Here is a 25,663-nt window from a genome sequence, read left to right as displayed (position 1 = left end):
CTGATGTGATGTGATATAGAATGTAATTTGATTGATTGATACAAAAATTGTTACTGTGGACGACACCATGATTAAGCACTCACACTTGTTTACAACAGGGTCCACCATTTTAAATTCATCTGAACATTTAGAGACGTACAAATATACACTATGAAAACAGGAAATCATAAAGAAAGGAAAAAAAAGAAAAAAAAGTACAGTATGGGGAAAAGGGGGATGTGGTAGGGGGACTCAGACTATTTACGGGGGCCAGTTTCAAATTGCAGCCGTCCGTAGGTGCCCTTTGAGAGCGGTTTTGAAGGAGTCAAGGGATTCACATGTCTTAATGGCTGTTGGGGCGTTCCACATTTTAGTGGCATAGCAGCGAAAAATCCCTTGTTTGAGCCGAATATGGGTGATATGATGTTGATATTGTATAATACAATACAATTAGGCGATATGTAACGATATTATATTATAAATCGATTCAAATCGATACAAACTGGTGACAATCATGATTAAAAAGCAGTTTGAATAGTGTTGTAAATACAGGATCTTTGTAAGAGAATTGTATTGAAAAGAGGATGAGAGAAGAAGATGAACTCAACCACCGCCAGGGGGCAGTTGCGATAGTTAGGCGGCCGCCACCGTTCACTACCATTCTATTTCGTCGCAGAAGAAGGATGGCGGACCTCCTCGCGCTGATCCGACCAGTTTTTCACTGTCCATACAATGGTTACTTTTGAAGGTTGATCAGTCCAGTATCTCACATTGCACGACCACTCAAATGGCATGCAAAATAACGCTGAGCCTTTTAAATTCCATGTATTATTTTAGTGCTGGACGGGAGTCTCCAGATGTAAAAACAAATGATGATGATGATCATTATTATTATTCCATTTGCACATCTCAAGTGCGAGTGTACTTGGGAAACATGAATCATCCATAACCACACGAAACTTAACCTCCCAATGCTGGGCACCAGGGGAAAAGCAAATTGGCCCATCTTCCATAGTAAGCAATTCCAACCTGAGAATGCTTAAATGGTTATGGAACGGCTCAAAAGTCTGTCTCTCTTATGCTGTTCGTCACACTGTGTGGTAGGATTACAGCAGCACTGATATTCAGGATTTGGTCGTCTTGGAAAGTCTGAATCAGGGTGATCCTATCATTATATCCTGAAATCCCAGGACAAAATGTATCTGGATTGTGTGATCCTGGCGTCACAAAACATAGGATTTCGACATCTCACCTGACCAGATACAATTTACATTTTACATATCGCAGCCGGTTCTTAGCATGCAGACGCTCTTAACCCAGAGCGATTTACAGCAGTGATTTTCTTTATAAAAGTCCATTATTGATTCAACATTTAAGCCACAGACCATTTAGCTTTTGTTATTGTTGGATAAGATTGTGTCCACAACGAATGCCATGCTGTATTGATGTGGTACCGTACCATACGAGAGATAACAGGCAAATGTTGATCAAAATAACAATTATTCTACATTCTCAATTGAGTAGAATTCTTAATAATGCAGATGTTTAACAATAAATTCACTCTCACCAACGTGTGAACTGAGCGGTGCGGTGTGTGTGTGTGTGTGTGTGTGTGTGTGCGTGCGTGCGTGCGTGCGTGTGTGTCTGTGTGTGTGACCCCAAATGCGGCCCCAATTAGCTGACTATGCTCACTGTGAATGACCCCAATGATCTGCAGGGGTCAATAGGTCATGCTGCAGACCATTCTGTGCTCCAAACAGACAGACAGACCTACACACAAAGCCCTATATTGTGAGCGCTTAGCACCGCCCCCCAAAAATGTATAATCATCTGTACATTAAAACTAGACAAACTATAGGATGACGGGTCAACAAAATGGAACTGCCGCCTGTCTAAAATAAAATGGTAAATGGTAAAGGGTGCATTTATATAGCGCCTTTATCCAAGGCGCTTTACATAGATTGTGGATTACATTCACCCATTCATACAGCGATGGAGGAGGAAACCATGCAAGACACCAACCTGCACATCATCAGGAGCAATTAGGGGTTCAGAGTCTTGCTCAAGGACACTTCAACACTAACTCTGGGGGAGCCCACAGGGATCGAACTGGGAACCTTGTGGTTCACCATCCGGCTGTTCTACCGGCCACTCTACAATGCCGCCCAATTTGAACCCTTGCTTTTTATGGAATAAAGGATGTTCTACTTGAAGTTCTTTTCAAAATGGCGCATGTGTGCATATAGCCCATTTAACTTTAAAATAACTCTTGTCCCGATGAGGGTTTAAAACGTTTTGAACTCTCGTCGCTCCCTGCATGGCGACAGACCATTAAGAAGGACACTCCTTAATGTCTAACGATCTTCCTGGTCATGGACCAGTGAGGACAGGGCTGACATCTGATCTGCTGCCTGGTAGAAGGCCAGCAGGCCGAGGAGACAACGTTGTCCTGAGTGTCTAAGAATAGAGTAACGACAGTCAAGTGTCTAATCAATGGCCTTCGCAAAGTGGGTGCCGTGACGCGCGTCCAGGGGTTTCCGCACAGTGTCCATTTCGTCGGCTAAAACTATGACGAAAAACGTTCGTTTGTGAGCTTGTAGATAGGATATTTTCAGCATGAAACGGCAAAATGTTCTAAATTTCATTATGCTTTAAGTAGCATGTGACATGTCAAACTAGGGAGTTTTCATGATTCTGAATCCATTCCAAGCATTCGTTTTGCACGGAAAACACCCCTTGGGCTAAAAACAGCCTAAAAACCTGGTTAGACACCTGCATTACTAAGTACATTTACAAGAAGTCTACACAATTAGAGCATGTAAAATAATTCTTTTTTTTCTCTTCAGATCAGTCTGCCTTATCTCTCCTAATGGTACCAACATCAATACAGCACAGAATTGTGAACAAAATATTATCCAACAACAACAAAATATTCTTTAGTTTTGGGTCTGCAAGGCAAATAATGTCCATCCATCCATCCATCCATCAATCAATCAAGACTGTTGCTCGATGACCTAACCGACATGTCAAACTAGAGAGTTTTCATGATTCTGAATCCATTCCAAGCATTCGTTTTGCACGGAAAACACCCCTTGGGCTAAAAACAGCCTAAAAACCTGGTTAGACACCTGCATTACTAAGTACATTTACAAGAAGTCTACACAATTAGAGCATGTAAAATAATTCTTTTTTTTCTCTTCAGATCAGTCTGCCTTATCTCTCCTAATGGTACCAACATCAATACAGCACAGAATTGTGAACAAAATATTATCCAACAACAACAAAATATTCTTTAGTTTTGGGTCTGCAAGGCAAATAATGTCCATCCATCCATCCATCCATCAATCAATCAAGACTGTTGCTCGATGACCTAACCGACATGTCAAACTAGGGAGTTTTCATGATTCTGAATCCATTCCAAGCATTCGTTTTGCACGGAAAACACCCCTTGGGCTAAAAACAGCCTAAAAACCTGGTTAGACACCTGCATTACTAAGTACATTTACAAGAAGTCTACACAATTAGAGCATGTAAAATAATTCTTTTTTTTCTCTTCAGATCAGTCTGCCTTATCTCTCCTAATGGTACCAACATCAATACAGCACAGAATTGTGAACAAAATATTATCCAACAACAACAAAATATTCTTTAGTTTTGGGTCTGCAAGGCAAATAATGTCCATCCATCCATCCATCCATCAATCAATCAAGACTGTTGCTCGATGACCTAACCGACATGTCAAACTAGAGAGTTTTCATGATTCTGAATCCATTCCAAGCATTCGTTTTGCACGGAAAACACCCCTTGGGCTAAAAACAGCCTAAAAACCTGGTTAGACACCTGCATTACTAAGTACATTTACAAGAAGTCTACACAATTAGAGCATGTAAAATAATTCTTTTTTTTCTCTTCAGATCAGTCTGCCTTATCTCTCCTAATGGTACCAACATCAATACAGCACAGAATTGTGAACAAAATATTATCCAACAACAACAAAATATTCTTTAGTTTTGGGTCTGCAAGGCAAATAATGTCCATCCATCCATCCATCCATCAATCAATCAAGACTGTTGCTCGATGACCTAACCGACATGTCAAACTAGGGAGTTTTCATGATTCTGAATCCATTCCAAGCATTCGTTTTGCACGGAAAACACCCCTTGGGCTAAAAACAGCCTAAAAACCTGGTTAGACACCTGCATTACTAAGTACATTTACAAGAAGTCTACACAATTAGAGCATGTAAAATAATTCTTTTTTTTCTCTTCAGATCAGTCTGCCTTATCTCTCCTAATGGTACCAACATCAATACAGCACAGAATTGTGAACAAAATATTATCCAACAACAACAAAATATTCTTTAGTTTTGGGTCTGCAAGGCAAATAATGTCCATCCATCCATCCATCCATCAATCAATCAAGACTGTTGCTCGATGACCTAACCGACATGTCAAACTAGAGAGTTTTCATGATTCTGAATCCATTCCAAGCATTCGTTTTGCACGGAAAACACCCCTTGGGCTAAAAACAGCCTAAAAACCTGGTTAGACACCTGCATTACTAAGTACATTTACAAGAAGTCTACACAATTAGAGCATGTAAAATAATTCTTTTTTTTCTCTTCAGATCAGTCTGCCTTATCTCTCCTAATGGTACCAACATCAATACAGCACAGAATTGTGAACAAAATATTATCCAACAACAACAAAATATTCTTTAGTTTTGGGTCTGCAAGGCAAATAATGTCCATCCATCCATCCATCCATCCATCCATCAATCAATCAAGACTGTTGCTCGATGACCTAACCGACATGTCAAACTAGGGAGTTTTCATGATTCTGAATCCATTCCAAGCATTCGTTTTGCACCAAAAACACCCCTTGGGCTAAAAACAGCCTAAAAACCTGGTTAGACACCTGCATTACTAAGTACATTTACAAGAAGTCTACACAATTAGAGCATGTAAAATAATTCTTTTTTTTCTCTTCAGATCAGTCTGCCTTATCTCTCCTAATGGTACCAACATCAATACAGCACAGAATTGTGAACAAAATATTATCCAACAACAACAAAATATTCTTTAGTTTTGGGTCTGCAAGGCAAATAATGTCCATCCATCCATCCATCCATCCATCCATCAATCAATCAAGACTGTTGCTCGATGACCTAACCGACACTGACTTCGCTGATGACATCGCACTTATCAGTCAATCATTGGACTACGCTCAGGCTCTCCTTCAGTCTCTTGCTCCAACTGTGTTGGTCTTTATCTCAACGAGACGAAAACTGAATACGTATATGCAAATCCAGCAATAACCACATTATAAAAACACTTAACAACACTCCTCTGAAACAGGTTGATGATATACAGTATATCTTCTTCCCAAAAGGACTTTCAAACTAGGAAGGGCATGGCCTGGTCAGCCTGCAATGACATGCATAAGATCTGGTCATCCCAGCTTAGTAAGATGTTAAAAGTACAAATATTTAGGACGACCGTTGAGCCGATTCTACTCTATGGCTCCGAGACATGGACACTTTCAAAGAAACTAGAGAAATGGTTGGATGGCACTTACACCCGCCTTCTAATGAGAGCGCAAAATCTGTCTTGGAAGAGCCACCCACCCATCGACTAATCTAATATACGGTAACCTTCCCCGTGTTTCTTCACTAGTCTGGTCCAGAAGAACACAGTTTGCCGGCCACTGCTACAGAGCTGACAATGAGGTTATATCTTCCCTTCTTCTCTGGAGTCCTGCCTCAAAGCAGACCAGAGGTACAAAACTGTCGTTCCCTGATGTCATCGCTAGGGACACAGGCATCAGTAAGCAGGAACTGGGGATGGCAATGAAGGACCGGGAAGTCTGGCGTGTTATTGTGAAATCCACGATCTCGACCGCGGTCGAAAAATGATGATGATGTTGCTCGATGATGGAAGGTTCATTGACTACCTGACCAACTAAAGAATGACCAGACGACCGACCGACCGACCGACCGACAGACAGACAGACAGACAGACAGACAGACAGACAGACAGACAGACAGACAGACAGACAGACAGACAGACAGACAGACAGACAGACAGCGAGTATTCAAATAATATTAGTGGAGTAAAAAAAAAATTAGTATAATGCTTGCCTCCGAGACATACTGTACAGTTGTGGAGTAGAAGTAATAATAAGGCATTGAAAAACGTACATACCCAAGCAAAGTAAAAGTACCTCAAAGTTGTATTTAAGTACAGTAGTAGCCTACTTGAGTAAATGTATTAATGTGGTTACTTTCCACCACTGTGTATAAATGAGTCAAATCGTGGTTGTCGGGTAGAAACTGCTACTTTTCAGGCAATGGAAAATAATAAGTATATTTGGATCCAATGTAGTTATTAGTCACAAGCAGGGATGCACCGAGGTATCGGCCACATATCGGTATCGGTGAATAAAACTGACAATGGCTGGGTTTCTCAAAGGACATTTCTTACACCTCTTCTTAAGAAGTGGTTCTGCACATGCTCAGTCGCTCCTCTAGGCCGCACACAGAAGCCTGTGAACATAGACATTTCGTGCATAGATGTGCCACGCAATGGTAGGCCTCAGGCTATATATATATATATATATATATATATATATACAGTATATATATATAGCCTTTTTTTTTAAGAGTAAAGAGAGCCTATTGTCAGCTGTCCAGCAGTCCAAATATTATTAAATTAAATTTCAGAATGGTAGACGTGAGGTGAGGCCTACCATACCAGGCCTCAAGCCTGAGCCTTATACCAGGCCTGAGGCCTACCATTGCGTGGCACATCTATGCACGAAATGTCTATGTTCACAGGCTTCTGTGTGCAACAGAGCATGTGTAGAACCACTTCTTAAGAAGAGGTGTAAGAAATGTCCTTTGAGAAACCCAGCCATTAACTGATGGCAGTAGCCGATATCTATCTATTGTTGATATACCGGTAAAAGCATACATTTTGAGCTGGCTATGCTGGTGTGTTTGTTATCTGCAGCCTACCAAGCTGTAGATTCTATGTTGGTGTGTTGGTTATCTGCAGCCAAGCTGTAGATTCCATGTTGGTGTGTTGGTTATCTGCAGCCTACCAAGCTGTAGATTCCATGTTGGTGTGTTGGTTATCTGCAGCCTACCAAGCTGTAGATTCCATGTTGGTGTGTTGGTTATCTGCAGCCTACCAAGCTGTAGATTCCATGTTGGTGTGTTGGTTATCTGCAGCCTACCAAGCTGTAGATTCCATGTTGGTGTGTTGGTTATCTGCAGCCTACCAAGCTGTAGATTCCATGTTGGTGTGTTGGTTATCTGCAGCCTACCAAGCTGTAGATTCCATGTTGGTGTGTTGGTTATCTGCAGCCTACCAAGCTGTAGATTCTATGTTGGTGTGTTGGTTATCTGCAGCCTACCAAGCTGTAGATTCTATGTTGGTGTGTTGGTTATCTGCAGCCTACCAAGCTGTAGATTCTATGTTGGTGTGTTGGTTATCTGCAGCCTACCAAGCTGTAGATTCTATGTTGGTGTGTTGGTTATCTGCAGCCTACCAAGCTGTAGATTCTATGTTGGTGTGTTGGTTATCTGCAGCCTACCAAGCTGTAGATTCTATGTTGGTGTGTTGGTTATCTGCAGCCTACCAAGCTGTAGATTCTATGTTGGTGTGTTGGTTATCTGCAGCCTACCAAGCTGTAGATTCTGAACATATATTTCTTGTATTGAAGATGTATTTGTTTCCTTAATTGGCACAAAAGGGGGAAATAAAAAGCACTTTCACTTGAATTGAATATAGAAAAAGCAAAAATAAAGAAGATTGCTCTACTTAGCTACTTTTGTGTGACACCATGGTATGTCAAGTAAGCAAGACATTACATTTACAAAAAAATACAATATATATATTTTTAAATAAACAAAAAAGATACAAGGTGTCTGCCCATAGCTGCAAGGAAATGTAAAACAAAATGTACTTACTGTCGGCATGTGTTCAGTGTCGTTCAGAGACGTTCCTCTCCTTGGCCTTTGGTGTGATGATGATGATAGTCCTGTTGTGTGTGTTTGTGTGCTTGCCTTCAGGTCTGTCCCCATGCAGAGAGTTTGTGACACACACAGTGACAGTGGCAGTACTGACTATGACTGAGCTGTTTGTCCTAGTTTAGGTGCACCTCCAGCGGGGGTTATACTGTACCTGTTGCCACCGCTGACAAACGACACCTCCCACCCCAACCCCAGCCGTCTCTCCACTCCACCCCCCCCCCCCCCCTGCCTGCTTCTCCCCGCTCTCTCTCCCTCTGCCCAGGTTGTTTCTGGAAAGCCCTCGTTCAGAAAGAAACCTCTTATATCCATAATGTTAACTTTTTTAGTTTTTCTCGTAACGGCCGACTTGATCATATTACAGTGATTTATTTATTTATGTATTTTTATTTTTTGGTACAAGCTCCATTGTTGTTTCCGGAAATAAAGAGGGGGGGGGGGGGCAGAGGGGGGAGAACAAATTGAATAAAAGGTTAGGGTTAGAAACGTGTCAAAGAAAATAAACTCAAAAGATATCATAGTACACACATATCATAATAAATATGCAGGTAGGCTACTGGGAGGTCAAGTACTGGCTAATTGTGCATTTGGTTCCGTTTGTACACTTCAGAGTTATGGTGGTCCTTGATAAATAAAATGTAATGTTTACCACTAGTACTTAGCAGTTGGACTCCTGATGTAGTCACTAATATAGTGTCATAGTAAATAAGTTTCATACATATTGTGAAGAAATCCCGGAAGAAAACCTGGAGAGAAACGGTAATTGGGTCTTATGATCAATAAGAACTGAATGATCAATAAGAACATGAATTATCAATAAGAACTGAATGATCATGGTATGTAAAAACAAACTATATGGCCATGGACAAGCGAGGCCAAAGTCTTGCCACGGACACATTTGTCAGAGTACGGACATGTTGGTGAGTCTGGTGACCACTGACCAATGTACAGACATGGCCCTTGATTTCATAGTGAAATCAGGAGGAGGAAGAGGAGGAAGTTGTTGCCAAACATCTGTCAATCATGAATCAGATCACTATAAAAAGTCACTTCCTGGACTTCCACTTCCTCCTGTGCTTGGTAGCAGCATGTTCTGTGTTTGCTGATCATCCTAAACTGCTCAATACAATACCGTACTCAGCGGTGAGTTAAAGTCATAATGCTTTATTTATTTCAATGATTTGGTCTGTAATGTTTTGAAATGCATGACAATGCTAACATGCTGTAGGTAGTAAATGCATCTGCCATGCCATGACAATGCTGACATGCTGTTAGTAAATGCATCTGCCATGCCATGACAATGCTGACATGCTGTTAGTAAATGCATCTGCCATGCCATGACAATGCTAACATGCTGTAGTAAATGCATCTGCCATGCCATGACAATGCTAACATGCTGTAGTAAATGCATCTGCCATGCCATGACAATGCTAACATGCTGTAGTAAATGCATCTGCCATGACAATGCTAACATGCTGTAGTAAATGCTAGTGGAGCTATAACCAAATGGGCAGATCTACAAGGCTGGAATTGCCTCAAGTTGATTTATTCACTCAAAGTGAAACTATTTTGAGTTTGAAGAAAGTATTACATTTATGACTTTTGATTTATGATTTGAATTAATGAAGCTTTTGGTTTAATTTAGTCTGAATAAGGAGGATAAGAATAAGGACATGATTTATGTAATGACATATTTTTGTATTTCATTTTCCTAAATGCATGCATGTTATGAATTGAAAATATTTAGAACAGATCGAGCCTTCATTAGTATCATCAGTAACACCTGTGAAGGAAGTAGGGACTGGTTCTTTACAAATTGGCGCATGCACATTTATTTCACCTGGCCTTTCAGGGTTTTTTCTTTTTTTTTTGCTGGATCCTCTGGTTTGATGGCAAGCTGACCTGGATTCTGCCGCTAGTAGGGACGCAGGGACTTACCCCCTTGATGCTGAGTGCCAAGCAGGGAGGCACTGGGTCCCATCTGAGTCTCTGGTATGACCCAGCCGGGGGTCGAACCTCCCTAATCTGAGTTCCTATAGAAGTTTTCACCAGCCCTTGCATACAGACGGGAGGGCGGAGACTCTAACCACAAGACCACCGGTGGGACAATTGGAACTGACCTGCATGGACACACAAACAAAATATAATTTGAAAGGAAATAAATAATACAGTTAAAGGATTTCAAGTGTCATTTTCAGCATCACTAGGCTACTAACATGCAAACCTGCAACGAACCCTAGGAAGACCGCAGGTGTCAGCGTCAGGTAGCCTAATGAGAAACTTGATTCTCGCACAATCTAACTCCTCTTGTGAAATATTTGAGCGAATGACTCATTGAAACAGATCCTCTTCCCTGCTGCGCTCTGTTTTGGTAGGGGACATTTTCAGCTGGCCGGTGCCATTTACAGAAGTGGAGATCACCTCAAAACATTGGACCCCACAGCACCGGGTTGCTAGCCTGGCTCCAGCCCTGAATCGCTAGCCACGCATATTAAGATGAAAGATGTATGGAAGTATGGAAGCGCTCATTATCAGTAAAGCAACCTCCTGCTGCCTCCTGCATTATGTGCACATTCAAAACAGGTGGTATGCATGGGCCGTTGAGTGATAGTCAACGAGCACTTCCAAACTCCAGCACTTAGAAAAAATCATCTGCAAGGAATTTCTTGACAGGAAGTAGCTCATAAAATGTCTACGGTGGATTTTTATGAAACAAACACTTTACAGATTGAAAGAGGATAATTCAAGCTTTCCCTACAGCTGCAATGTTGGTGATTTTGACGTTGTTTAATATAATTAGAGGACTTTTCTGTTTGGATGAATGGGCTGTCTATGGGAAGTGTCACCTAGGTATCACCTTGCTGGCAAGATGGCTGCGGTCTGAATAAAGAGAATAGCAAAGATGGTGGATATTTAGAAATCAATTGATCCCTATTCCTTGTGGGGGAAACTATCAGACCCCCACCTGTTGTGGGAAATCAACCTTTTAGCCAAAAAACAACACATGATGGATACATTTTCTCAAGTGCACTATCTACAGATCGATCTGGTCTTCAGGCAAGTGGATTTGGGATTGTACGATCATCACTATACACTGTAACTGTAACCACCTTGGCCTAATGATAATTGGTCCAACCTCAAGCCTCAAGCATCTCATCAATAACCAAATGGCTTCTAAACAGAGTTGACAGTTTCAAGTAGCTTGCTGTGACACTGGACAAGACTTAATTGGCTTCAGCCCGCCGGCCGAATGACACTATAATGACACTCAAAATGGGGTGTCACTGGTCTGCGATGCCACATGAGAAGCAGAACGGGCCGAGCCGATAGCAGCAGCCACCAAGGCTCTCCGAGTCGATAGCAGCACCCACCAAAGCTCTCTGAGTCGATAGCAGCAGCCACCAAAGCTCTCCAAACCGATAGCGGCAGCCACCAAGGCTCCCCGAGTCGATAGCAGCAGCCACCAAGGCTCTCCGAGTCGATAGCAGCAGCCACCAAGACTCTCCGAACCGATAGCGGCAGCCACCAAGGCTCTCCGAACCGATAGCAGCAGCCACCAAGGCTCTCCGAACCGATAGCGGCAGCCACCAAGGCTCTCCGAGTCGATAGCGGCAGCCACCAAGGCTCTCCGAGTCGATAGCAGCAGCCACCAAGGCTCTCCGAGTCGATAGCAGCAGCCACCAAGGCTCTCCGAACCGATAGCGGCAGCCACCAAGGCTCTCCGAGTCGATAGCAGCAGCCACCAAGGCTCTTCGAGTCCAGTGAGACCAGCAGCAGTGGATGGAAATATCGATGAAGAGATCATACATATATATCGGCAATTCTGGACGTGCCTGTAGAGGGAGGAAAATTCTAACATTTTCCAAACTAGCAGATCTACAAGGGGGTTTCTCAAAGAGGGTGCCCTGATGCCAGTCCAGGCCGTGCTGCAGAATACCTTGATAATATTTGGAATGTATCCATATCACTTCAGTTTAACCACTTAAGAGTAGACTATAGATGGACGAGCACCAAACCTCCTTTCAAGTATTGTATTGTGCTTTTACAGGTACAGTACTTAAGTAAAAAAACAATGTGAGTACTTCTTTTCACCTCAGGTTGCTACGTAGAGCTGTTACTGCTGCAGGGGTGATGCTTGCTGACCTTTCACCTGGACAGTGTAGTGGTGATGTTTGACCCTTGACCTCTCACCTGGACAGTGTCAACAACACAGTTCAACAGGTGTGTGTGACCATAAGGCTCTTGTATCGTCTCTGTCGACGAGTGGAAACCTTATGTCCTCATATGTCCAAAACGCAGAAGGAGCGAGTGCATTCTCCGGCAACGGCTTCAGGCAGCTGCCGCGGGGGATTATGCCACTCCATTTCGGTCCATTTGGCAGTGCCGGTAAACTGTCGGTAACAACCACGGCGGTGCCGTGGGGGGGCACTCGACTGCCGCTCGCTTCCGTGGCTGATGCCATGCGTTGCGTCCAGGCCCGGTTCTTCCTACAGGCCGACGAAGCGGCGGCTTCGAGCGCCATGGGGGGGGGGGGCGCCGCGAAAAATCCTGCTTGGGGCGCCAGATTGCTCAGGACCGGCCCTGGTTGCGTCGTGCTTGTGGTTATGGTTTAGGGTTTGGGGTAGAGTGTCGGACTGATGCCGGCGAGAAACACTACCGTCTGCCGCGCAGGCGCGGACATATAGCAGAAGCAGTAGATGCAGTCGCATCGGGGCCCGGTGGCCGTTCCTACCATGGTAGTAAACTGTAAACGCTCTCCCTCTCTCTTTCTCTTTCTCTCTCTGGCTCTCTCTCCCACAAACACACGCTGTTAAGTTACCGCAACTAAGACTACATTTCCTGTCAATAATAAGCAGTGTAAAATGTAGTTCATTGGGAGGTAAAGGGAGACGCTTTATTGTGAAGGGCCCTTCACGGCGCCCGCCGGAAATAGAGTGTTTAAACTGGGCTTCTTACTGGTTGCACATTAGAATACAGAAATATTTGCTCCGGTCTGTCCGGTGTGGCTCAGCGTCTTTCAACAGTTGTTAGCACTGCAGACTCTGCAGTCGCCGGGTAAAGTTGAGTTTCTATTCTTTGAACAGTCAAAACACGACATAAAATAACCGCAGACACTTTCAAAAGAGAGGGCAAGATAGATGGAGTACAGGTGGGTGGCATTCGAAATGGCAACAGAACAGCTCCATCCACACTTTGACTGGAGCATGGAGGTGAGTGAAGTCGCATGCCGGTGAAAGACAACAACAAAAGATGGACACATGCCCAAGTTAACTTTACCTGCACTTTAAGAAAAATTAAGAGACTACTTAATCAACTTTCCCGAATCTGTCCCATTCATTGCTTTCGGGCCCGGTGACATTCCAGCCGCCAGTGCTGATGCTGTTGACGGAAAATGCATTCGCTCTCTCTCCCAAAACAAACGCACATGGATCCCACAAGGCAGGAGAGAGCTATAGGACCTCCAAACAAGTGCATGGAGGAGAACCACAGAACAGGAGATTAAAGACTCAAGGACATGGAGGAATTAGCCCTTCGCTAAACCTCACCCCAAAAATCTAAAGTTATAGCAACCGTTGCTAAGGATGGCAAGCTTTCGTCACCTCATAGCTCTGTCAGTGTTACTTTGCATGTCTGTGTTGTTGAACACATACACGGCTTAACATGGGGAAAGTTACACGACTGACCCACTCAGGTGATCAATAATACCGTAGTCCGTAGTCTTACCGTGCATTACATGAAAACTCCCATCGGACGTCGTTAAAAGTTGATTTAGTTGGATTTTCTCCCTCATTTCCTCGTATTTATAGTTTATTGAAATAATGTCAAATAATAAATAATGTCATAATGTCAATTCCCAGTGCATAGCCTATGCTCACTGCAGGCCTGGTTGACTAGATTTAGAAGACATTTTGAAGCTCTTGCTACTGAAATGATCGGTTATTTATATGGAGAAATCTTGTCATTTAACACAGCTTGCCACGTCTCCTCTCGTAACCGTTGCTAACGTGCCTATTGGACAAGGACAGGTTGAGGAGCGACTTAGAAAATAAATGAGTGAGTGAGTGAGTGAGTAAGTGAGTAAGTAAGTCAATACCCTCAAAACAGATCATCTTCAGAGCCATATTGCTCTGGTTACCATTCACAACAACAACAAACCCATCAAGAAAAAAACATCATCATTAAGATTATGTTGAGGTGCTGGTGGACAGTGAGCTATACTGGATCGCGGAGGATTATTGAAGTTGCCGTGTCCTGGTGGTCAAATCTGGTATTGCAAGACTTCCGCATTTAAAACGATCCTGCACAAGTGTGCATGCTTCTATCCGTCTGAAACCCTATATTGCGTTTGCCCGGCCGCCTGCTCTGTGCTCTAAATCTTTCGCATTTGGGCACCAAATTGGGCACCAATAATGGCCTCGCGTTGCCATACTAATATATACCACTGCACTGCACTGTGTGCCTCGGGCAATATGCATATGCATTAGGGGCAAATGAAGTCAGGCTGCGCCAGGCTAGTTCTGCTCTGGCATCCAGAAGGTGTCTGAACACAGGAAAAAAAAAAAAAAATCAGACCTGTACTGTACAGTACTGTACTGTACTGTACTAAAACCAAACTATTACTGAGCATTTTCACACACAAAAATGAAACAAGGAAGCTTGCACGCTTTAAAAACTAGCCTAATTAAAACTCAACTTTAAATTGAACACATGAAGTAAAAAAAACAACAACAAAAAACGAGTGAATAAGTAAATAAAAAAGCACCACTAATAATAATAAGCGTCAGTGAGTGAGTAGCCTCTCAGTTGAGGTCCAGCTGAAAGCCAGGGTTCTTCCTGTGCTCAGTGGAAAGTTAAACAGTGCACTCTGCTCACACCGGGAGCAGGAAGAGAAAATCCCTGCAGGCGCAGGCATGTGCGCGGGCACACACACACACACACACACACAGCACATGCACGCACACACACAAGCAAATCCCCACAGGCCACCAGGTTATGGACCATTGACACTGTAGGTCTGTTACCTGTCTGCCTGCATGCTCAAATTAACACACACACACACACACACACACAGGCACACGCTTGTGCACGCACGCACGCACACAAACTTCAGGCAGCTACACGCACATGCACGCACACGCACAAGGTACACACACACAAAGTACACAGGAAAAAGTAGGCTAATGCAAAAAATGTTGAATAAAAAAAACAGAGGAAAAAATGATCAGAAAACAAGGTGTGGTATGTGTTCGTTTATTGTCCTCAACAGATTATTTGGTACAGGTCACACAATCGTTTATCAAACTTTTATTCGTTCATTCACACGCTTGTCCGCCTTGCATGTCCTCCACGCTCGAACGCTAACTTGGGTTGGCCTCCCAGAGCAGAGAGAATGTGACGGAGAGAGGAGCGCGCGTGGTCCACTCCGTCACATCCCTTCTTCATAGAGAAGCGGTTCCCAAACTTTTTCATGTCAAGGACCCCCAAATTGACACTCATTAGCCCGCGGACCCCCATTTAATGGCATTTCTATCTCTGGGACCCCAATTTATATTGTAAAATCAATGTTAATTTAACTCTGAGAGTGTACAAAAGGACCCGTTAGGGTCCATTTGGTTCCATTTGTACCTGGAACAACATATTTCCAGATGGGGTTCCGGCACAAATACATATAATATTTTCGGGGTCCGTGACATGAAAAGGTTTGAGAACCAAGAAACACAAGTTTTCAGAATACTGTCATGATTTAAGAAGAGATTTGTAGAATCTGGTATTCAGGTGTTAATCGGTTAAGTCACTTTACTGTACAACCTTATAGAAACCATGTCACTACTGTACATAACATAAAAAAACATGACAACAACCTTATAGGAACCATTAAGACAGGAGAGGAGAGAATTGATTTGAAAACGGATATGCAGTTTTTTTTTTCTTTCTTTCTTTTTTTCAGATTACATAATCAGTGACATCATCAGTATCTAACCACACACACACACACACACACATGGAAACACGCACGCACGCACGCACACACGCACACACGCATGCGCACCCACGCACGCACCCACGCACGCACGCACGCACGCACACGCGCACACACACGCGCACACACGCACGCACGCATGCACGCGCACACACACACACAGCACTAGTAACAGAACATTCAGATTGTGCAAAGATACAGAGAGAATCTTCTAAACGTTTTGACAGACACTCAGCTACCACATCCTGCTATACAATAATAGGCTAACGTGCAATAGTGCATTAACACGCACGCACACACACACAAACAAACGTACGTACACACAGACACGCACGCATGCGCGCACGCACGCACGCACGCTCACGCACGCTCACACACACACACACACACACACACACACACACACACACACACACACACACACACACACACACACACACACACACACACACATATACAACACACACACACACACACACACACACACACACACACACACACACACACACACACACACACACACACACACACACACACACACCACCATTCCAACAGAATTGTGACGGCGTGATTATATTGAACGGGTAAGGTGCGCTGAAAAATGTGGAAGTCAATATCACAGCCAATTGGAATGGAATAAATGATACATGTATATCTGACCGATACTTCTCGATCACATGACTTCAGCAACTTTCGCTTGTCACTAGGAGTATACAATAGATACTTGGACACAAGTACTGTACTTTGTCCAGCACCGTTAAAGTACTTTCTAAATATTAGTACCATGTGAATACTAGTCGTTCAACGAACAACATCCTATGTTACAATCCTCTAAATTCCACGCCCACAATGCACATTGTTTTAGTGCGCATTGAGCACATCTTTGTGTTTAGTTTAGTCTTTGGAATGAAACTTCATTTAGTTTTTGTCGTATTCTTTTTAGTCACCTGGAATATTTTAGTGTTTTAGTCGACTAAATGTAGTCGACCAAATCTACTGTTGATTTATTCGACTAAAATGTATTTTGGCGGGCCTTGATGCCGTCATAATAACGCGTCATCCCGCCCTTAAAACAATCAACCAAGCTTTTGCAGTTGTTTCCCTTTCTGTGATGCGACGGACCGATCACAGAGCGCCCACACAACCTGCCCAGCACGGGGAAAAACACGGTCAGTGGTCAGCCAAAGATGAATCCCTGTCTGCCTTCGTTCAAAATGTACGCTTTCTAATAAAATTGTTTTTATTTTTCTGTTCTGTAAAGCGACTTTGAGTACCTTGAAAAGCGCTATATAAATTGTATGTATTATTATTATTATTATTATTATTATTTGTGTGTGTGTAGCTTCGGTACCCAGGCTTTCATTTTCGTTTGCATATTTTCGGCTCAAAAACAAAAGCCTGGGGAAACCCATTGGAACATCTGGCATGAGAGTCAACTTGTATTGACTAACCAATACCAGTGCAGAGGGGCGTCGCTCCAAATTTAGTGACGTCAGTGTTCTCAGCTGTTTTCTAACGGGGAGGGGAGGGGAGGAGGGGGCGAACTTCTAGTTTGATTACATTATTTTGGTTCAAGCTACGTTTTGCGGATGCTATGGATACACTTAGCCCAGACTAATATAGCCTAGTAGCCAAAAAGTGAACCCGGACATGTTGTGGACACCAACGTTTTATGTTAGAAATGTTTAGTATGGGTCCCCAGCATGTAGAATCTTAGCATTAGTTTTGCAAAAAAACACTCATTGGGCTTAAAACGGCCATGCCCATTTTTTTTGCAAAACTAATGCTTGGAATGGATTCAGCATCATGAAAACCCCCTAGTTTGACATGTCACATGCTACATAAAGCATGATGAAATTTTTAATATTTTGCCTTCTATAGGTTGTAATTGGTATGGTCACATATTATGCCAATTATGAAAATTGCTCAACATACTGTATGCAAGTTAGCATCCGGCAGTTTCTACATGCTGGGGACCCATACTAAACATTTCTAACATAAAACCTTGGTGTACTCAACATGTCCGGGTTCACAATGGGGCTCTATGGGCTGGCTACTAGACTAATAAGGCAGAGTAACACACAAATACACACAGAGACACATGTGTATACACACGCACACACACACACACACACACACACACACACACACACACACACACTCAGTGAGTCCTCCGGCGTCCTCCTCTCCCCGAGCTGCTCCGACCCTGAAGGACCTGGTCCCAACGCTGACAGACAGACAGACAGACAGACAGACAGACAGACAGACAGACAGACAGAATCTCCATTTATTTAAGTTCTATTATCAACCTGTGTGTGTCTCTGCGTGCATGCGTGCATGTTTATACGTGTGTGTGTGTGTGTGTGTGTGTGTGTGTGTGTGTGTGTGTGTGTGTGTGTGTGTGTGTGTGTGTGTGTGTGTGTGTGTGTGTGTGTGTGTGTGTGCGCGCGCGTGCGTGCGTGCGTGCGTGCGTGTGTGTGTGTGTGCACGTGTGTGTGCGTCCTACCTTGACCTTTCTAGCCATTCTGTCCTTCCACTTCTGAGCGAGAGAGCCGTCGATGAGCAGCAGTCTGGAACGACACGGAGACGTATAGAGGTGTGGTCAGAGAGGTATAGAGGTGTGGTCAGAGAGGTATAGAGGTGTGGTCAGAGAGGTATAGATGTGTTAGAGGTGTGGTCAGAGAGGTATAGAGGTGTGGTCAGACGTATAAAGGTGGGGTCAGACGTATAAAGGTGGAATCAGACGTACTGCATCGAAACCTCTTCTCTCCACATTTTAGTAGCCTATAGTAGGCCAGTGCCCAACGGGCACCACTCTAGTATTTTGTAATGTAGGAAAAGAAAATGGGGGGATGACCCATATAAATGGGTTCCGTGACCCACAAATGGGTCACGGCCAACTGTTTGGGAACCAGTGGTACTATTATACTGTATATAGCCTACTGTACATCAATATAGATTGCCGTTACTGTCAATGAACAAAATACTAGTGCTCCTCCTCAGTGATGTTGTTTGCACGTCTCTGACGAATATTAAACAAACAAAAAACAATCCATGTGGACACAACATTTTACCGCAAAACAAACGGTCAATGGTCACCACCATTTTCCTTTTACCGTCCGTCCATGCATTTGCAAGATATCTGCCCCAAGTCTGAACCCAGTTGTAATGTGTTATGCACGGAGAGAGAGAGAGAGAGAGAGAGAGAGAGAGAGAGAGAGAGAGAGAGAGAGACAGATTACTGTAACCATGTTCTGTAAACTCTTCTGTAAAGTGGCTGGCTTTGGCACCTTTCCTGTTTCCCTCAACACAGGACAGCCTTTATTTTAATAATTTATTTTGGTGCTATTTACTTTACCACGTACGTAGGGTTCCATAAAGTTGTCAGATTTAGGATCATGTTTGTTTAATCCATCCAGATACATTTCCAACATGCACAAATTATAACCATGTGAGATCAAACAAACACTGACATTTGTCAAAAAATGAGACAATATCCCCAGCGGACCACCCGTGAGCCCCGGCCGGCTAGGGGGATGCATTACATGGAAAAGCTCTGGGAGTTCAAACAGTTCAAGGATAATATCACTTCACGCACATCCCATCCTAGTGGATTTTCGACGGGCGCTGGATAAAGTAAAAGAAATTAGGGAGACTAGAGAGAAACGGAAAAAGGCGAATGGAAAAAAGGTCTTTGTGCGTGCATGTGAAAATTACTTTTTAACACAATCCATGCCATTCTCGAGATATCTCGAGAAAAGCTATTATTACCATCTTGGCATCATTCACGAGAACACGAGATTTGATTAAAGAGCATTAATCCAGCTTTAAAAATATTATTTTTACCTTATTTTCACTTCCAACGCTAGTCCCCATAGGACTCCCATGGTAGAAACAGCATACAACCCAATCCTCGGTGTACGCGCGGCCGCGCACATGCACACGGTCGGAAAAGTGCTCAGAATGGGATAAAGTACGATGCTGGGAGCTTAATAAAACATTAATTCGAGGTCGCACTAACCATAATAACCGATCGGCAGACCACAGCGCGAGCGAGCCTGGAGCGGCAATGTAGTACAATCACTTTCGGCCGGACAATGCTTTTCCTTCTCTGCTCATGTCGCGCATTTCACTGGCCTCAGGTTACCGCCTGTGGTAACGCGAGGGAATGTCATGTGTTTTAACTTTCATCATTTTTGTAACTTATTTTTTCACCCGGTGCCAATTGCCTAAGAAGCTGTAATACTGGACACTACTCTCCCTCTGCCAACCTGGGGAGAGCCCCAATCTGAACTCATGCTTCTTTCAATGCATGGCCGCTTCTTATCACCTGACAGGGGGGAAGTTTATGCCAACCAGTTCCTTTTCCCCTTCCATCAGGCATTTGCGGCGGCTTCCCCCAGGCTCTGGAATAATTTGCTCGTTCACATCAGAGCTGCCCAGTCCATAATTTATTTTAAATCTTTGCTTAAGACTCACTTATTCTCCTTGGCCTTTAGTGTCAGCTGAGGTAGCCCTGTTCCCCTCATTTGTGCAAATGTCTGCTTTATTTGTGCTTTTATATTGCCTGCTAAAGTCTGTTTATATTGTACCGTTTTGCTTTTGATTTTTCTAATGCCTGTTTTTAAATGTTTGTTCATATTGCATTGTTTGCTCTTTGGTTTCTTTTAACCTGTACAGCACTTTGGTTGACGTGGTTATGTTAAATGTGCTCTATAAATAAAGTTGATGCATATATCCATATCATGATATGGATATAATAGGATAAGAATATTGATACTATAGGGATGTCCCGACTCCCGATCACATTTATTTTCTCCCGAACACAACCCTTAGTTATTCTAGAATACCTGGACCTCTCCTCGTCCTCGTAGCCCATGATGAGGTAGTCGTCCCCAGCGGACAGCGGGGGACAGAGACAGGAGGACGAGTAGTGCAGCGTCAGCGTCTCCCTGCATTAGGACACGCACGTCACAATTATAACACAATCGTCTCGTTATTTGAGGTCATCGCAATTATTTTGTCACAGTCGTCATAATCGTGTCCATGTGAAAAAAGGTTCATACTTAAAAAAGCTGAAATAGAAGATCTACAAGTTTACAAGCTTACAAGTTTGTAAGCTTACGAATTTTAACTTTAACCTGTAAGCGTGTACGCTTGTAGATCACTATATGACCCTGCCAATAATCGGAGATCAGATATCGGTCATAATTGTGCACCCCTAATTAAAATGCCAGTAATTTCTTGTTATATTTCTTGGTATATTTCAGTTATTTGTCATGTCTGCCCTGTGCACAAAACGCAGCTAAAAATCCGAAAACGTGTCCGGTGTGCACGGACCTTAAAAGGCGAACACAAATGTTAATTTCTATTCAAAACGTTCAAAATGTCCAATGCAAAAAAAACAAAAAAAACACACAATTTAAATTTGTTTAATCGCAATTATTTTGTGTGACAATTGGATCACATAGTGGCCACTAAAATGACCGACAATCAGTTCCGGTTCAAACAGTAGTAAAAAATCCACTAGCTATTTCACAGGTCAGGAGAACATTTTCCTGGGGTCTTTATGTGTGAAATATGAGGTTTAAGATATTTTAGATTTTAGCAGTGTCCATGATGTCATGGTGGTGTACTGTACTGTGTACTGTACTGTGTACTGGTGGTGTACTGTAGGCCTACTGTGTACTGGTGGTGTACTGTACTGTGTACTGTAGGCCTACTGTGTACTGGTGGTGTACTGTACTGTGTACTGATGGTGTACTGTACTGTGTACTGGTGGTGTACTGTACTGTGTACTGGTGGTGTACTGTACTGTGTACTGGTGGTGTACTGTACTGTGTACTGTAGGCCTACTGTGTACTGGTGGTGTACTGTACTGTGTACTGGTGGTGTACTGTACTGTGTACTGTAGGCCTACTGTGTACTGGTGGTGTACTGTACTGTGTACTGGTGGTGTACTGTACTGTGTACTGTAGGCCTACTGTGTACTGGTGGTGTACTGTACTGTGTACTGGTGGTGTACTGTACTGTGTACTGTAGGCCTACTGTGTACTGGTGGTGTACTGTACTGTGTACTGGTGGTGTACTGTACTGTGTACTGTAGGCCTACTGTGTACTGGTGGTGTACTGTACTGTGTACTGGTGGTGTACTGTACTGTGTACTGTACTGTGTACTGGTGGTGTACTGTACTGTGTACTGTAGGCCTACTGTGTACTGGTGGTGTACTGTACTGTGTACTGGTGGTGTACTGTACTGTGTACTGGTGGTGTACTGTACTGTGTACTGGTGGTGTACTGTACTGTGTACTGTAGGCCTACTGTGTACTGGTGGTGTACTGTACTGTGTACTGTAGGCCTACTGTGTACTGGTGGTGTACTGTACTGTGTACTGGTGGTGTACTGTACTGTGTACTGGTGGTGTACTGTACTGTGTACTGGTGGTGTACTGTACTGTGTACTGGTGGTGTACTGTACGCCTACCTTGGGATGTGCACCAATGAGCTCTTCAACACCTCCCTCACCTCCACCACAGCAGAGAGGTCGTGACCCCTGCTCCTCACCTCCCGGACCCGGGCTCGGATTACTGCGAAACCGAATACACGCCGGATGTGGTTCATAGTGTGGAACCAACATACAGTATAAGTGTATACAATACATGCAGCGTATCTGCACAATTCTAACGTGACAATTTAAGGACTTTTTAACATTGATCGCTGTCTGATCCTACAAATCCAATTTTCTTAAAAACGTATGTTGCTATATCAGTGGTGCTCAAACCTGTCAAGGACCCGATCAAAATGATATGTATTTGCAAGGCCACTGATCCGCACGCACGCGCGCACGCACACTCACACGCACACGCACACGCACACGCACACGCACACGCACACGCACACGCACACACACACACACACACACACACACACACAGGGTGGGGGTTCCCCAGTTCAAATATCGTGTGTCGTGGACTGAAAAGTTTGGGAACCCTTGCTGCACTAAGCCACGCAAAGGGTCCATTACAGAGTGTTGGAGAGTTACAGAGTGATAAGGGTCCATTTGGTTCTTGACCATCAAACATTTTCAAACATTGAGCTGAGGACCCCCTAGGTTTGCAGATTGACTCTACAGTTATTCATACAGTGTGAAATCATGTTGTCTCAAGACACTTTACACGGAGTCAAGACTCAGGACCATACTCTCTAATGTGTAGACACACATACAAAGGCCAAAGAATTCCCCCATTAGCAAGTGCTTTGGAGACGGTGGTGAGGGAAAAACTCCCCTTTTAAAGGAAGAAACCTTGAGGAGAACTTAGATCTAGGTGGGCGGCAGAGAGAGAGAGAGAGAGAGAGAGAGAGAGAGAGAGAGAGAGAGTGGGTGGGGGGACGCAAAGATAACAATAACAGCTATAATAGCCAGCCACGGAAACCCACAATCCGCAAGCAGGAAGTTTCAAAACTACTCTTAAAAAAGAGAGAGGGAGCCGGTCTCCCTCCCCGCTGGACCAATAGCTAGGAGATTCTAGAGACCACAGGAATCCAAGGACACTCTCACATGAAGCACTGTGGAAAACGTCCAGGGAATGAATCAGGTCACGTACGGGACATTGTCCAGTGTTGGCCGTTCACACATGTGGAACGCAACAGGACATTAAATGTCCGTTTCAGATGCATTCTGAGACTTCTGACATGCGAGGGGCTGTGTTGGTGCATGCATGGTAGACGCATAATATGTTAGCTAACAGCATGCGGGAGATTCAAGGATCAAATGTGATCTTTTTTTTATTAATTTCGATGTCAGCAAGGGCATGCGGTCACAACGGGTTCCTTAAGCCAAATCAAATGGGTTCAGATCTGAGCCAAGTCTCCTGAGGAGGCGCGTCTGAAGCCTGGGGTATCCGGATGTAGAAACAAATCCATCCTTCCTTCCAGATGAGTTGAATTGCTTGGCACGCAGTCTCTGACCGATGCGGCCATGCAAAACACAAAAAGACACGTCTTTCGGTACCGTAGTAGACGAGTTACAACCAATTTCTCGACAAAACGAGCCATAGCCTAGCTGCTGCCCGCATTACTCTAGGAAAGGAAAGAGGTGTTGTTTGTGTTTTAACAATGTTTCACTCATCATGAGCCACCGATCACGGAAGCTCAATACTGTGGATATTTCCGACTCAAACGCTAATAAAAACTGTCGAATGCATGAACTGTTTTTTCAGTGATCGTACCTCTCTCTCTCTCTCTCTCTCTCTCTCTCTCTCTCTCCAAACACCCCGGGGAGGGAGAGGAGGGGGGGCTCATCTCTCTTTGACAATACGAACCTCACCAACACACCCACTCACTCCATGTAAATTCACCGGACTATTACCTCGTCCATTCGCACACCGGGTCTCTTGGGCTTTGTCGGATATTAAACACACTTAACTCAAGGGAGCAGGCAGTGTGTCAGGTAAAACTGACTTGGACATAATGCATTCACACGTAGATCAGAGTAGTAGTTAATGGCTGGATAACTTTCACTTTACAGTGCGCGTGTGAAAAGTACTCTAGATATACAATATGGCGCTTATATACGTGTTGATGTCTGCTATCGGATATAACTTGGTATAGCATAATGGGAATGTACCGGTAAGAAGGAAAATGTCCACATTCGCTGGGAAAGGTGGGAACATTTATCGTACATTTACACTTTATTATCAACAGATCGTCAAACAGCCACAAACTGTTCACACCACTGGCTGCGGCCACGGCCAGGCAAGTGATACCTTACACCAGTGGTTCCCAAACATTTTCATGTCAAGGACCCCCAAATTGACACTAATTATCCCGCAGACCCCCATTTGAAAAGATATGTCAGGGAACCCTCCATAAGAGAAGAGCATATCAAAAGCAGGATTCATCGCCATGCTGGCTTGAGGTGGACATTTTTGTCAGCATTTTTGCCACGGACATATAAAATGAGTGGACAATAATATTACCAGAAACACATTAGAAGCTAGCCCTGAATGACCATAACAGGTCTGTAACAGGTCCATTTCGTTACATTTGTACCACTCTCAGAGTTAAGGGGGTACCTTGCAAATAAAACATTTAAGAAACACTAGTACTAGCTTTCATAGTAAATCATAGTAAATCAGCGTCATACATATTCTGAAGAAAACCCGGAGACATTTGGCGCCCCTATCATGTGACACCCCTTATCCCTAAACATATTTGCCATGTTTTACTATTTTGAAAAACCTTTTCAAATGTTCAACTAGTCGATCTACACGTTGTAGATCGGCTTGTAGATCGGCTATATGAAGTATTTTAAGAGGTTTTTCAAAAAAGTAAAAACATGGCAAATAAGTTTAAGGATAAGGCGTGGCGCAAGATATAACCCCAACTTGACATTCAGTAGTTGCGTCTTATGATCAAAATAAGAACATTATAATGGTGTGTAAAAAAGAAATGTGAACATTTGACACATACAAGACCAAGTCTTTGCCATGGACACAGTACGGACATGTTGATGACCCCTGATCAAAAGCCGTTCCACCAGCTTGCATCTGGCAACCATATTGCTGAACAGGCGTCGAGCCCTGCATGTTGTCTTGTCAACACATTCCTAAACATACTGTATGTTACCAGAGGAAAATATGTCACTTTACCATAGTTGTAGTTGTTCTTCAGA

General features: G+C 43.5%; 1 protein-coding gene across 2 annotated transcripts in view; it reads right to left on the bottom strand.

Moving 5' to 3' along the window:
- Window positions 1-18,032: 18,032 nt before the first annotated feature.
- The window catches only part of frzb (frizzled related protein), a 16,699-nt gene continuing 9,068 nt past the window's right edge, over window positions 18,033-25,663 (bottom strand). Inside the window, exons 5-9 of one of the 2 annotated variants that reach the window (XM_079518540.1) lie at window positions 25,641-25,663; window positions 22,475-22,577; window positions 20,842-20,943; window positions 18,498-18,561; window positions 18,033-18,218 (exon numbers count right to left, since the gene is read on the bottom strand). The exon at window positions 25,641-25,663 is cut by the window's right edge and continues 43 nt beyond it. In XM_079518540.1, coding sequence (XP_079374666.1) covers window positions 18,153-18,218; window positions 18,498-18,561; window positions 20,842-20,943; window positions 22,475-22,577; window positions 25,641-25,663 — 358 coding nt within the window. In that variant the 3' untranslated portion in view covers window positions 18,033-18,152. The remainder of the gene's footprint in view (window positions 18,219-18,497; window positions 18,562-20,841; window positions 20,944-22,474; window positions 22,578-25,640) is intronic. The other variant, XM_079518541.1, reaches the window with a different exon arrangement.

Source organism: Electrona antarctica (genome assembly GCF_951216825.1).
Source record: "Electrona antarctica genome assembly, chromosome: 13".
Lineage (NCBI taxonomy): Eukaryota > Metazoa > Chordata > Actinopteri > Myctophiformes > Myctophidae > Electrona > Electrona antarctica.
Note: the sequence above shows the minus strand (reverse complement) of the source record. Positions and strands in the feature narration are given on the sequence as shown.